This window comes from Marmota marmota, unplaced genomic scaffold, assembly GCF_001458135.2.
Source record: "Marmota marmota marmota unplaced genomic scaffold, marMar, whole genome shotgun sequence".
NCBI classification, from domain to species: Eukaryota; Metazoa; Chordata; class Mammalia; order Rodentia; family Sciuridae; genus Marmota; species Marmota marmota.
This window is the reverse complement of record NW_026000075.1, coordinates 3,827,128-3,839,339: the sequence shown is the minus strand read 5'-3', so window position 1 is coordinate 3,839,339 and position 12,212 is coordinate 3,827,128. Positions and strand designations below refer to the sequence as shown.

The following is a 12,212-nucleotide window of genomic DNA, read 5'->3' as shown; positions in this document are numbered from 1 at the left end:
AAAAAAAAAAAAAAAAAAAAAAAAAAAAGAAAGAAAAGAAAGTGTTTGTATTGGATGCATATTCTGTAAACACTTCATAAATATAGTTTGTTTTTAAACAAAGAAAATGCAAATGATAATTCTTAAGGAAAACAATTTGGCTGACACATTGAAAGTGAGAGGCACAAACCTTGAATCATATCCCCAATGCATAGCATAGATTTTAGCTAGGTGGCCTCTCAGCGTACGTCTTGTTCGCATTTGTATTCGACCCACGGAGTCCATATTTGATGTGATCTTCAGAAAGCAATAAAAATGTTATTCTTTACTTTAGATATAGTTCAGGAGATAAACCTGAAATATTCAATTAGTAGGTGATAAAAAGCAGATATAAAATTTATAGTAATTTTCATTCAATTTAAATAATTCTGCAAAATCATTATGGGATCAAAATACTGTTCATAAAAAACTACAGTTAATTTAAAATAACCCTATATGTTTTTATAGGCAAGACTCTTAACTAAAAAGAACAGATAAACCTCTAAAGTTTAATAAAAAATCAGCCACCCTAGAGTCTAGGAAGGGAAGTGGGGACTGGGGGGATTGGGTAATGGGTACAACAATACAGTTATACAGGACAAATAAGTTCTTATGTTCTACAACGAAGTACAGAATACAACAGCCTACCTATTATATATTTTATAAAAAAACTAGAAGAGAGGGCTTGAAGCTTCCCAATACAAAGATATGATAACTGTTGAAGAGAAGGGAAATGCTCATTATCCAGATTTGATCACTACATATTGTGTACCTGCATCACATCATCACATTGTACCTGTAAATATGTACGATCATTATGTATCAATTAAGAAAATTTGCAATTAAACACTCATGAGGATAATCTCCAAGTCATCCGTATCAGTGTCAAGTTACTTCATATGAATCACTAAAACAAATTGGGGGGGAAAAACTCTACCTGAACAAGCGTTGCATCATTACATGCTTTCCTGGCATCCTGAAACAAACAAACAAAAAACATGATTATAATCCATTTAGATGTAGAATCCTCTAGATCTTATTAACACTTTATTGAAAATGTAGATTTGCAAGTAATTTTTTTTTTTACCATACATATGATCTTTATTTAAAATGATTTTGAGCTGGGCATACAGGCACCCACCTGTGGTCCCAGCAGCTTGGGAGGCTGAGGCAGGAGGATTGTGATTCAAAGCCAGCCTCAGCAATTTATCGAGGTTCTAAGCAACTTAACGAGACCCTGTCTCTAAATGAAATTTTAAAAATGGATGGGGATGTGGCTCAGTGGTTAAGTGCCCCTGAGTTCAATCCCTGATACCAAGGAAAAAATCATGTTTTAAAATAAAATTTACATAACCTAAAATTAACCATTTTAACCATCTTAAGATATATGATTCAGTAATTTTTAGTACATTTACAATGCTGTACAACATCACCAGTATCTAATTCTAGAACATTTCTATCACCTCCCAAAAAGAATCCCATCCATCCTATTTCTCTTTTTCCATAATTTCTCTGTGATTGCTAATCTTCTTTCTTTCTCTATGGATTTACCTCATCTAAGACGTTTCATATGTGGCCTTTTTTATATTGGCTTCTTTTATTTAGTATAATGTTTTCAAGGTTCAGCTATGTTATAGCATTATTCAGGACCTCATTCCTTTTTATGGCTAATATTCCATTACATGGATATTCCACATTTTGTTTATCCTTTAATCAAAACTGATATGGGTTTTTTTTCCCCCCACTTTTTGGCTATTACAAAAAATGATGCTATGAGCATTCATGTACAAGTTTTTGTGTATAGTTATGTTTTTAATTCTTTGGGGTATTAAATAAGAGTGGAAATGGTGAGTAATATAGAAACTCTGTCAAACTATTTTTTTAACATTTATTTTTTAGTTGAAGTTGGATACAATACCTTTATTTTTGTTTATTTATTTTCATGTGGTGCTAAGGATCGAACCCAGGGCCTTGCATGTACTAGGTGAGCGCTCTACCGCTGAGCCACAACCCCAGCCCTCTGTCAAACTATTATTCACAGAAGTTATATTACATTCCCACCAGAAATGTAGGAGGTTGATTTCTCAATTTCTTCATATCCTCACCAACATTTATTATCATTTATTTTTTAAATTATAGCCATCTTATTAGATGTGAAGAGGTATCTCATTATGGTTTTGCTTTGTTAATGACCAATGATGTTGAGTACCTCTCTTGCACTTACTATTGGAATAATGTCTATTCCAGGTCTTTGCCAGTATTTCAACTGGGTTGTCATTCTACTGTTCAGTTTTGTAGTTCTTTACATATACTGAATACTAAAACCTTATCAGAGGAATAATTGATAAATATTGTCTTCCATTCTTTCAACTGTCCTTTCATTTTCTTGATTGTGTCCTTTAGCACACAAGTTTTTAATTTTGATGAAGTCCAGTTTATCTTTTTCTTTTGGTGTCATATTTAATTTGCCTAATCCAAAGTCAGGAAAATTTACAACTATGTTTCCTTTCAAGAATTTTGTACTTTTGAATGTTACATTTAGGTATCATTTTGAGTTATTATTTATATATGGTGTGAGACAGGGGGTCCAAATTCCTTCCTCTACATGTGGATATCCAAGTGTTCCAGTTCCATTTATTGAAAAGAATATTTTTTCCCTATTGAATGGGTTTATTAAAAATCAGTGGACCATAAATATATGGATGTGTTTATGGACTTTCAAATTGTATACCATTGTACAAATTTCTTTATATACCAGGGACTGAATTTAGGTGTACTTGACCACTGAGCCACATCCCCTGCCCTATTTTGTATTTTATTTAGAGACAGGGTCTCACTGAGTTGCTTAGTGCCTCACTTTTGCTGAGGCTGGCCTTGAATTCGCTCTTCTCCTGCCTCAGCCTCCCAAGACGCTAGGATTACAGGTAATATAATCCCACAGCGCCCCGCACAAACATATTTTTATTTTATGATTTAAAGACTTGCAAAATTGTATCCTGATCTAAAATTATTAAGTTGATTTAATAAGCTCACAGTATTCAGAGTTATATTTATTATTAAGGCTTTAGCAGAAACTAACATTTATTTATATAGGCAACTGTTATTTGTTGCTACTAGGAAGAAAATGTTTTAGATCCAATATGCAAAAATATATCTCAGAAATTTTGAGTTGTGTATCTAGCCCAGGCCCTTGCATTTGCTAAGCATATGCTCTACCACTGAGCTATATCTCCAGACACAGTAAAATGATTTTTTTATGTAATAGCAACAATTTACACTGAGTGACATCCATATTTTTATAACAAATTCTTTCCATGTAAGCAGGTGTTTATGTCTTAATTATTATAAGGTATTCTTTCAGTGAAACCTTAAATTTTTATACAAACAGAGGGAAGATGATGAAACAGAAATCAATATAACAAAATAAGGGAGCAATAAATATATTTAAAAAAAATTAAAACACTTTATTTATTTAGGTGCTGAGGATTAAGTTCAGGACCTTGCACATGCTAAGCATGTACTCAACTAGTAAGCTATACCCCAACCCCAGCAAGACATTTTAAACCAAGTTTATCAGTTAATAACAAATTTAGAGAATTGATATACATGCTAGATTTAAGATAATCTCCCCCTCCACAGAGGTTAGTGTAGTATCCTCTTTATTTTATCATTATTATTATTTGCCTACAGTGCTTGGTATACTCCTAGGCAAAGAGAAGACACGCAATATTTACAGAATAAAACCCAACAAAGTCTTTGCAGCACAGACTAGATGGAAGATATGATAATTCTGGCTGCTCTTTCAACCTTCTGGTAAATAGACTATTTCTATGTAAGAGTGTTTTACAACTAGCTGCACAAAAATGTGATTTGATTCTCTCATTCTTAGCCAAATTGTGGATTTAGAGATCTCATTTGGCAAGGAATAATTTAGCACACTTTTCTGCAATGAAAAGAATGTCTGGAAATGTCACTGATGACCTGAGCCATGTTCCAGAAATGGTGCAGTTGAAGTCTAAAATTCTGAAAAAAGGTTCTATGAGTTCAGGTTTTATGAAAATGACCTATCATTGTTCAGGCCTTCTTTCTTGATTCAGTCATCTGGTAAAAGACTCAGATGTGCGTGTCATGCCAGGTACCACTGTAGTCACCGTACGCACAGCAATGGACAAATAACAATTTTTTGCCCTCATAGCATTAATATTAGTATTAATAATACAATTTAAGGGCTGAAAATGAAAATCATTAAACTGCAGGAAAAATCAGTACCAAAATTTAAAACACCATGTTGGAATGCAAAAATTTTACTAACATTTTAGCAGCAGTTAGGGGCAAATTTTCATAATTCAAATAATCTACTCACATCAATAATTTATTCTTATGAACACTATTATCCATTATAAAACTAAATATAAAAGAATTCTATGCTGTTCAGCACAACAACAAAAAAATAAAAGATCTGATATTAATATCTTTGTGCCAGAAAAAAAAAAAAAAGGAATGTGGCAGATGTGGTGGTGTACCTCTGGAATCCCAATTACTTGGGAGACTGAGTTCAGCCTGGCAAATCAGCAAGACCTTGCCTCAAAATAAAATTTAAAAAGGTTGGAGGTGGAGTTCAGTGCTGAAGTACTGCCTAGCACACGTTAGGCCATGGGTTCAGTCTGTAGTACCACCCCAAAAAGAAGCAGGATAGGTGACATATTTATTGCTATAACTCAATTACAAAAGAAAACAAAATCTATGTTTTCTTTATTTGTCATTTTTTTGAGTTTAAATTTAGTCATATGTTATGCCAAATAGCATACATTTCTATTATGCCATGTATTTCCAACATAGTTAGGTAAACACACAGATTTTATTTCTGGAAGGAAGGGGGAAAGAGAAGAAAAAAAAGGAGGGAGGGAGGGTATTTAACTATAGTGTGACATGATTATACTGAGGAAAAAGTGCCTGGTATTTTATATACACATACTTGAAATCATGGGAGGAGAGGAGTCAGTGAACCTGTACCCATGACATTGTGCCTGGAATTCTGGTTGGATATGGAAATGATTAAAATAGAATATTCAATGTAACTAAAGCAGAAGGGGTAAATGCAAACAAAGGACTAAAATACAGAGCAGACTAACAACCCTGTCATCACAGAGGCCTACAGTGCTATATGAGTGAGGAACTGCCCCTCATCAGCATTAGCATAAGTCCTGTATGTGTTATTTAATCCCCAGCACAAACCTATAAGGTGGGCATTGGTATTCTTGCTTCACAGCAAAAACACTGAGTGTCAAAAATGTTAGAGACCTGCCTGCATCGACACATGATAAAAAGTGTAATCCATACACATTGTTTCACCATGACACCAATAAGAGAAAGAGAATGAATCCAAGCATAGGACTCTAATAAGGCTTTTAGAGGAGGAACAGGATTCAATGGATAGGATTCGAGAGAGAAAAATTGGAGAAGAGGTAGTAGAACTCCAGGCAAATGAAACAATTTGATAAAAGACAACGAAATAGGAGAGAGCAACACATGTTCAAGGGACACAAAAATGGCAACCAGGCTAGATTGACTAGAGCACAGGCTGCAGGGAAAGGTATTAAATATGGTCAGGAGGCAGTGCATCCTTGGTGACAGAGCACAGGCCTTAGAGTCCAAACATGGTATCTGAGTGATGAATCCGGTACTTACTAGTTAGGTTTCCTTGGCAAGTTATTTGATCTCACTGAGCCTTGGTCTCCTCAACCTTGCCAAATTTTTTAATCTCAATGAGCCTCAGTTTCCTCAACTATAAAATGAATCAACACCAGCTTTTCACAGGACAGCTATCAGGATGATAGGAGGTGGGCATGTGACCATGTCTGGCCAATCATCATTGTTCCTCTTAACATCTGGAGTACATGATATAAAGTCAGGATGTCAGAGAGAATTCTATAATTCTATATACAGCAAATATACATTCTGGTGGTTGGCAGTATAGGTGTAGCACTCCTAGACTGAAAAATCCAACACTTGGGCACTATCACCATGCCACAAGTGGAAAATTCTACACATGGCCTCATGTGACAAGTTCCAGTCAAAACACAGATACACTAAAAATATATAAAATTACCTTCAGTCTATGTGCGTAAGGTATATATGAAACATAAATGAACTTTGGGTTCAGACTTGGGTCCCATCTCCAAGATATCTCATTATGCATATATAAATATACCAAAATCCAAAAAGATCTGAAATCCAAAATATTCCTTGTCCCAAGCATTTCAGAGAACAGATACTCAACTGTAATATCTAATTCAGAGACTTGTTTGTGAAGTCTTTTATGAGCATCTCAAGCAAAATAAATCCCTCCTTTGTTCTGACAGCTTTGTACAGACATAAGGTATCAACTCAAGAGTTCTTGCTCACAACTAAATTGTTAACTTCCTTGAATTCCTGGTAATAAGTCTGGTTATGACTTCACTCAGATCAACTCTTTATGATGAGTGTTTTTTTTTAATATTTATTTTTCAGTTGTAGTTGGACACAATATCTTTATTTTATTTATTAAATTTTTTATGTGGTGCTGAGGATCAAACCCAGGGCCTCACACGTCCTAGGCAAGCACTGTACTGCCACTGAGCCACAATCCCAGCCCTGATAAATGTTTTTTTAATGTGTTTTTGTTTTTGTTGTTGTTGTTGTTTTGTTTTGGTACTAGGGATTGAACCTAGGGGAGCCACATCCCCAGCCCTTTTTATTTTTTATTTTGAGACGGTGTCTCCTTTAGTTGTTTAGGCACTTGCTAAATTGCTGAGGTTAACCTTGAACTTGAGTTCCTCCTGCCTCAGCCTCCTCAGTCGATGGGATTTCAAGCATGCACCACCAGCCCAGTATGGTAAGTGTTCTTTACCCTTCCCTTGATTTTCCTCTTCCTTTTCTCTCTCTCTTCTGAAATAGCTATTACCAAAGATCCAGATTGGGAAGAGTCACAGCTATATTCCAAGCTACCAGAGATTCTCCCACTTTGTGCTGAAGTTCTTCATCTATATTTGCAAGCTGTTTTAGCTTTTACTTTTCCCTGTGAAAAGAAGCAGGCAGCTGCCAGGCTACTCACAATTCAGTCTCTCCTCTATCCAGCTCTCCAGGAGGCATACCTACATTCTTTCATTTTTAACTCTGCCTTCTTGATATTCCTTAGTGAGTGCCAACAAAGTTCAAGCAAGCATCTGTTTCACTGTTCCAAAGAAGGGATTGTTGGAGCTGTCCCTTGGAGAGTGCTTCCTACTTTGTATGAGATTTACAGCTACGAGCACCTCTGTCGGAATTGTCCCACAGGCTGCTGCATTTGGCAAACCTTCTCCATCCTTTTATGGCTTGAAGTTCTAAGAGCATTTTAATTTTGCTAAGGCCAGAGCTTGTATTTGTTTCTTATCCTTTTTATTGTCTTGAGCTGATTTCCAAGACTAAAAGAGGTCAGATCTGCCCTTGATCTTGCCTTTTGTAATTTTTGACATTTCTGTGATTTAATGTCTTACAGATTCACATTTCCTACTTTATCACAGTGTAATGTCTGCCTCACTGTATTGCACCAAAAATCTAGATTCCAGGTGTATGAGTAAGAAGAGAATTGTTTATCTTCCAGCTGAGCTTACAGACATACCTACTATTAACCTCTTAGGGGCATGGAAACCACTTGTGGGCATAGGCACTTATCAGGAATCATTTTCAGAGCATTCATTAGAAGCAAGATTAAAAAAAAATTGACCATTTCTGGCCTTACAAATTACTTAATGTATGTAAACTAACATACTTGGGAATTTTATACATTGCTGATACTGAAAAAAAGTGTAAAAGCTGGGGCTGGAGATGTAGCTCAGTGGCAGAGTGCTTGTTAGCATGCATAGGGCTCTGGGTTCAATCCTTAGCACTGAGATTGGCCGGAGTGGTGGGGTTGTGGGGAAAAGCATTAAAATTTCAAAATGAAGTTCTTACCTGGATCTGATTCCGCAGTTGTTCTGCTTCCTGCCTCAATTGTTCCAGTTCACTCATCCTTTGAATCTGTTTACCTCAGTAATTACCAAGTAAAAGTAACTGTTGAGAGAGAGGAGAGAGAGAGAGAGGTTGACACTTAGTTGTCCATCTTCAAATTTACTTTTAAGACACTAACATATAATTGTTTTTAGCCCTTCTGAAACTCTGGTCGATTATTACTAAAATTGACAGTTGCTTAGTAAGTATGGATCTGGGTCATTTACCGAAGGGTTTTATGGAGGAATGTGATGTGAAAGTTGTCAGCACCAAAACAGCCACTTATGTCAAACCCTGACAAAACAGAGCTGGAGGCCATGAAGGAGGAGCCCCCAGACATGTGCCTATGAAGGAACCACCCAAGGAATTTCTGGAAACCACAGTGTTCTAGATAAGCCTGCACGCAGACACTTGCCTCACAGCTGCCTCCGCCATGGGCTAACACCAGCTCCTGCAACAAGCTATGGGAGCCAAAGGGCTTTGTTTCAAAACAGTGTCTGTGGACTTTGACATTTTTTCTTTCGAAATCCTCTCCTTGCCCCAACTTCTTCGGATGCACCTATAGTCCCCCATACCATACATATCCCAGACAACAATCCCTCGCTGTCTAGGGGGGAAAATCTTGTTTTGGACCATTGGTCTTTCTGTCACTCATGTTAGGCTAAGAGTGATCAGAAGAATCCTCGAGTTGTAGTATTTAAAAATGAATTATAAACTGGGTATGGTAGTGTCCACCTGTAATCCCAGTGACTTGGGAGGCTGAAGATCACAAGTTTGAGGCCAGCCTGGGCAACTTAGTGAGATTCTGTCTCAAAAAAAAAAAAATGAAAAGGAAAGGAAAGAAAATGGCTAGGGATATAGCTCAGTGGTAGAGCACCCCTGGGTTCAATGGGAAACCTGCCCCCCATACACAGACAAACTAAATTATACAGAAACGGTGCTGGACAGGAGTCCAGTGAGAAACACTTTACAGCAGTTCACAGAGCAGCACTCAACATCTCCAACTGGCCTCCATATATGCACCTCAAATTCAAAGCTTCAAAACTGAATCCACTCCATCTGCAAATCCTCCTCATTTCAGTAAACAGCAATTCCATTCTTCCAACTATTAAAGATAAAAATCTGAGAGTCATCCTTAATTTCTGCTTCTCTCCCACCCTCCCCCTCTAATCCATCAGCAAATCAAGTCAATTATTCCTTACAATATTATTCAGGATCCGACTGATTCTGATTACTTCCTTTACCTTGATGCAAGTCCTCATTATCTCTCACCTGGTCTCCTTCCTACTGACAGGATCGCTCTCAGTCTAATCTAGGCAGAGCAAGTCGATTATTACTAAAATACCACTAAATATCACTCTTAAAATACAAGTCACTCTTAGGCTTTAAATTCTGCAATGGTTTTCTGCTTCACTCAGAGTAAAGCCAACTCTGTATCTTGACCTAAGGAGCTGTACCTGTCTCTCATACATACCCGCACCCTACACACACCTACTCTTCCTTTGCCCCTCCCTTTTCTCCTCCAGTTGCTCAAAAGCTTTCTTGCTGTTCTCTGAATACACTAAGCGGACTCCAGCCTCAGCGTCTTTCATTCCCCCTTCCCTTGGCCTGGACCACTCTTGCCTGTGACAGTTTCATCGCTTGCTTTCTTGTGTCTGCTCAGATGTTATCCTCTCAGAGGAGCCTTTGCTGATAGCACACACACACACCCAACCTTCTCCCTTTCTAGGTCACCTACCCTGTCCTATATTTCACTATAGGACTCAACACAATTGAGCATGTATTTACCTATTTGTGATCTGTTTCCCCCTTACAGAAAACAAGTTCCTATACTGGGGCAGGGTTTTGGTTTGCTTTACTCTTTGCTATACACCCAGCACTTATGACACTTGGTTTTCCAATAAATAAGCGAACCTTAAATTAGCTTAAGAAATAAAGGAAAACTCATTCTAAGGAATTAGAATAAATCACAGAACCAAAAGGCAGGAATATTACCATTTTAGGAAGAGATTTCCCCTATTGTGTTTTTACATCTTGTTTGTTGGAATCAGGATCCAATTAAGGACTACATGATACATTTTGTCATGTCTCTTAAGGCTCTCCAACTAGAAATAGCCATCTCTTGCTTTTTTTCCCCCCTGTGATATTGATTCACTAGAGACTAAGTTATTTGTCCTTAGAATGTCCCACTTTCTATTTACGTCTTGATGCTACTGTTTGTTTACTTACCCTCTACACTACCTGTAAACTGGAAGTTAGATTGACAGGATAGAATATATTCAGGTTAGAATATATTGTATGTATAGAATATACATACATATATATGGCAAGAATTAGGTGATCTATGGACTTCTTTTTTAAATATTTTTTTAGTTGTGGATGGACATAATAACTTTATTTTTATGTGGTGCTGAGGATCGAAACCAGTGCCTCACACATGCAAGGCGCATGCTCTACCACTGAGCCACAAGCCCAGCCCTGGACTTCTTCATACTACAATACATCAGAATGAACTTCCTGTTTTCTTTATGCCACTGCTAGTGACTCTCAGCTTGGTCAGTAAGTTCAGTTGTTAACAGTGTAATCTATCTAGTGGGGTGCTGGGTTTCGGTTAGCAACTAAAAGGCTCAGGGGCCACTCCAGTTAAATTGGGCTAATTGGGCTGTGCAAAATAACCACACAAGAGACACAAATATCTTTTTCTTTGGAGTCGCTGTGAAGGCTCCTCTGATCTTAAGGGTCCGCAGGAAAAGAGAGAGCTAGAGCACACGCTGACCCCTTTTATTGAGGAGAAGCTATTCAAATGAGGTAAGGGGTCAGGTTACAGGGCGCTGAGTCTATCTTCATGATGTCCACTGTCAGCAGGTTGACTGACATCTGGGTAGGCCACACCCAAGGGCACAGTAAGAGAAGGGGACACACACTAGGCACTTCCATGGAAGATTCTATCCTAAACAGGGCAAGGGGTTATATTACAAAGGAACAGGTGAGCATAGCTTCACCCATGGGGCTGTAGCAAGACACACCCAAGCATGAGACACCGATCCTAAGAAGGGTGGGGAAAGCTCTGCCACATTTCTGTGACTGAGCGCCTCAGCACCAGCTGGGGAGTGTGACTCAGTCAAGTGCACGGTTGGTCTCCCACAGAGGGGGACTACAGCTTTATGGTTTCATTCAGTAAGTTATCTGCAAGGAGCCTCTGACTTTCAACTGGATTCTTACCATTAGCAGTTAAACATGCCCAAGTCTCTCCCTTTAAAGAGTGTGGTGGGGAGGAGAAGGCAGTCAGAGGCTACTGGGCAGTTATGGTTCAAGTGGATCCAGGGACAGCTCGTGCTGGTTGGTACCATCCATGTATGCTGCCTTTGCAAGCCTGCAGAATGTAAGAGTTATGGAGTCTTGGAAGCTTCCACCAAGATTTTAAACGGAAAGCCTGAGTAGCTGAGCAGTGTGCTGTGGAGTGGAATGGAAATGTGGGAGTGAAGCTAAAAGTGCAACGGAGACCCAGGGAAGGTGAAGACGTCATCAATGGGCAACACTTGTCAAGGAAAGCTATGGGCACCACACAGAGTCAGCCCAAGAGAGTGGACATGTGCACTGCCTCCAGCAAGGCTGAAAGAACAGGGCTTCCCAAGTCCTGGCAGCCCACATCTTGCCACAGTGTAACCTGGATGGAGCCTCAGGATTTAATGTTTACCCTACTGTGTTCTGGTCTTGATTCAGACTGATCCTTCCTTATTATTTTCCTATTCCAAGCTTTTGAAATAAGAACATTTACCTTGCACTTATCTTACCATTGTGTCTTGGAAGTATGTGACTTTCTTTTTTATTTTTATGGGTCTCACATTTGAGTTTGTCTGGAGTCTTAAAGAAGACTTTGTACATAAACATTTGACCAATGCTGGAACAGTTAAGACCCTGAGGACTCATGGCGATGGACTACATGCATTTTGCATTATAAGATGAACACGAGCCACTGGAGGCCAGGGCTGGAATGCTATAGTTTGGATGAGTATTCCCCAAAGGTCTATGTGTTAAAGGCTCAAACCCCAGTGTGATATTCTTGGGAGGTGTGAAACCTTTAAGAGGTGGGGCCTTATAGGAGGCTCTTAGGTCACCGAGGGCCTTGAAGGGAATAGGGGACCCCAGGTCACTTTCTCCTCTTTTTGCCTCCTGGCTGATAAGGT

General features: G+C 38.4%; 1 protein-coding gene across 3 annotated transcripts in view; it reads right to left on the bottom strand.

Annotated features, from left to right (window-relative positions):
- Positions 1-11,706, bottom strand: part of Gnb4 (G protein subunit beta 4) — a 31,657-nt gene extending 19,951 nt beyond the window's left edge. The window contains exons 1-4 of one of the 3 annotated variants that reach the window (XM_015494239.2): positions 11,693-11,706; positions 7,990-8,088; positions 956-994; positions 170-276 (exon numbers count right to left, since the gene is read on the bottom strand). In XM_015494239.2, the coding sequence (XP_015349725.1) occupies positions 170-276; positions 956-994; positions 7,990-8,046 (203 nt within the window). In that variant the 5' untranslated portion in view covers positions 8,047-8,088; positions 11,693-11,706. Of the gene's footprint in view, positions 1-169; positions 277-955; positions 995-7,989; positions 8,089-11,692 lie in introns of those variants that run through there. The other 2 variants (XM_048814249.1, XM_048814250.1) reach the window with 2 other exon arrangements.
- Between the last annotated feature and the right edge of the window lie 506 nt (positions 11,707-12,212).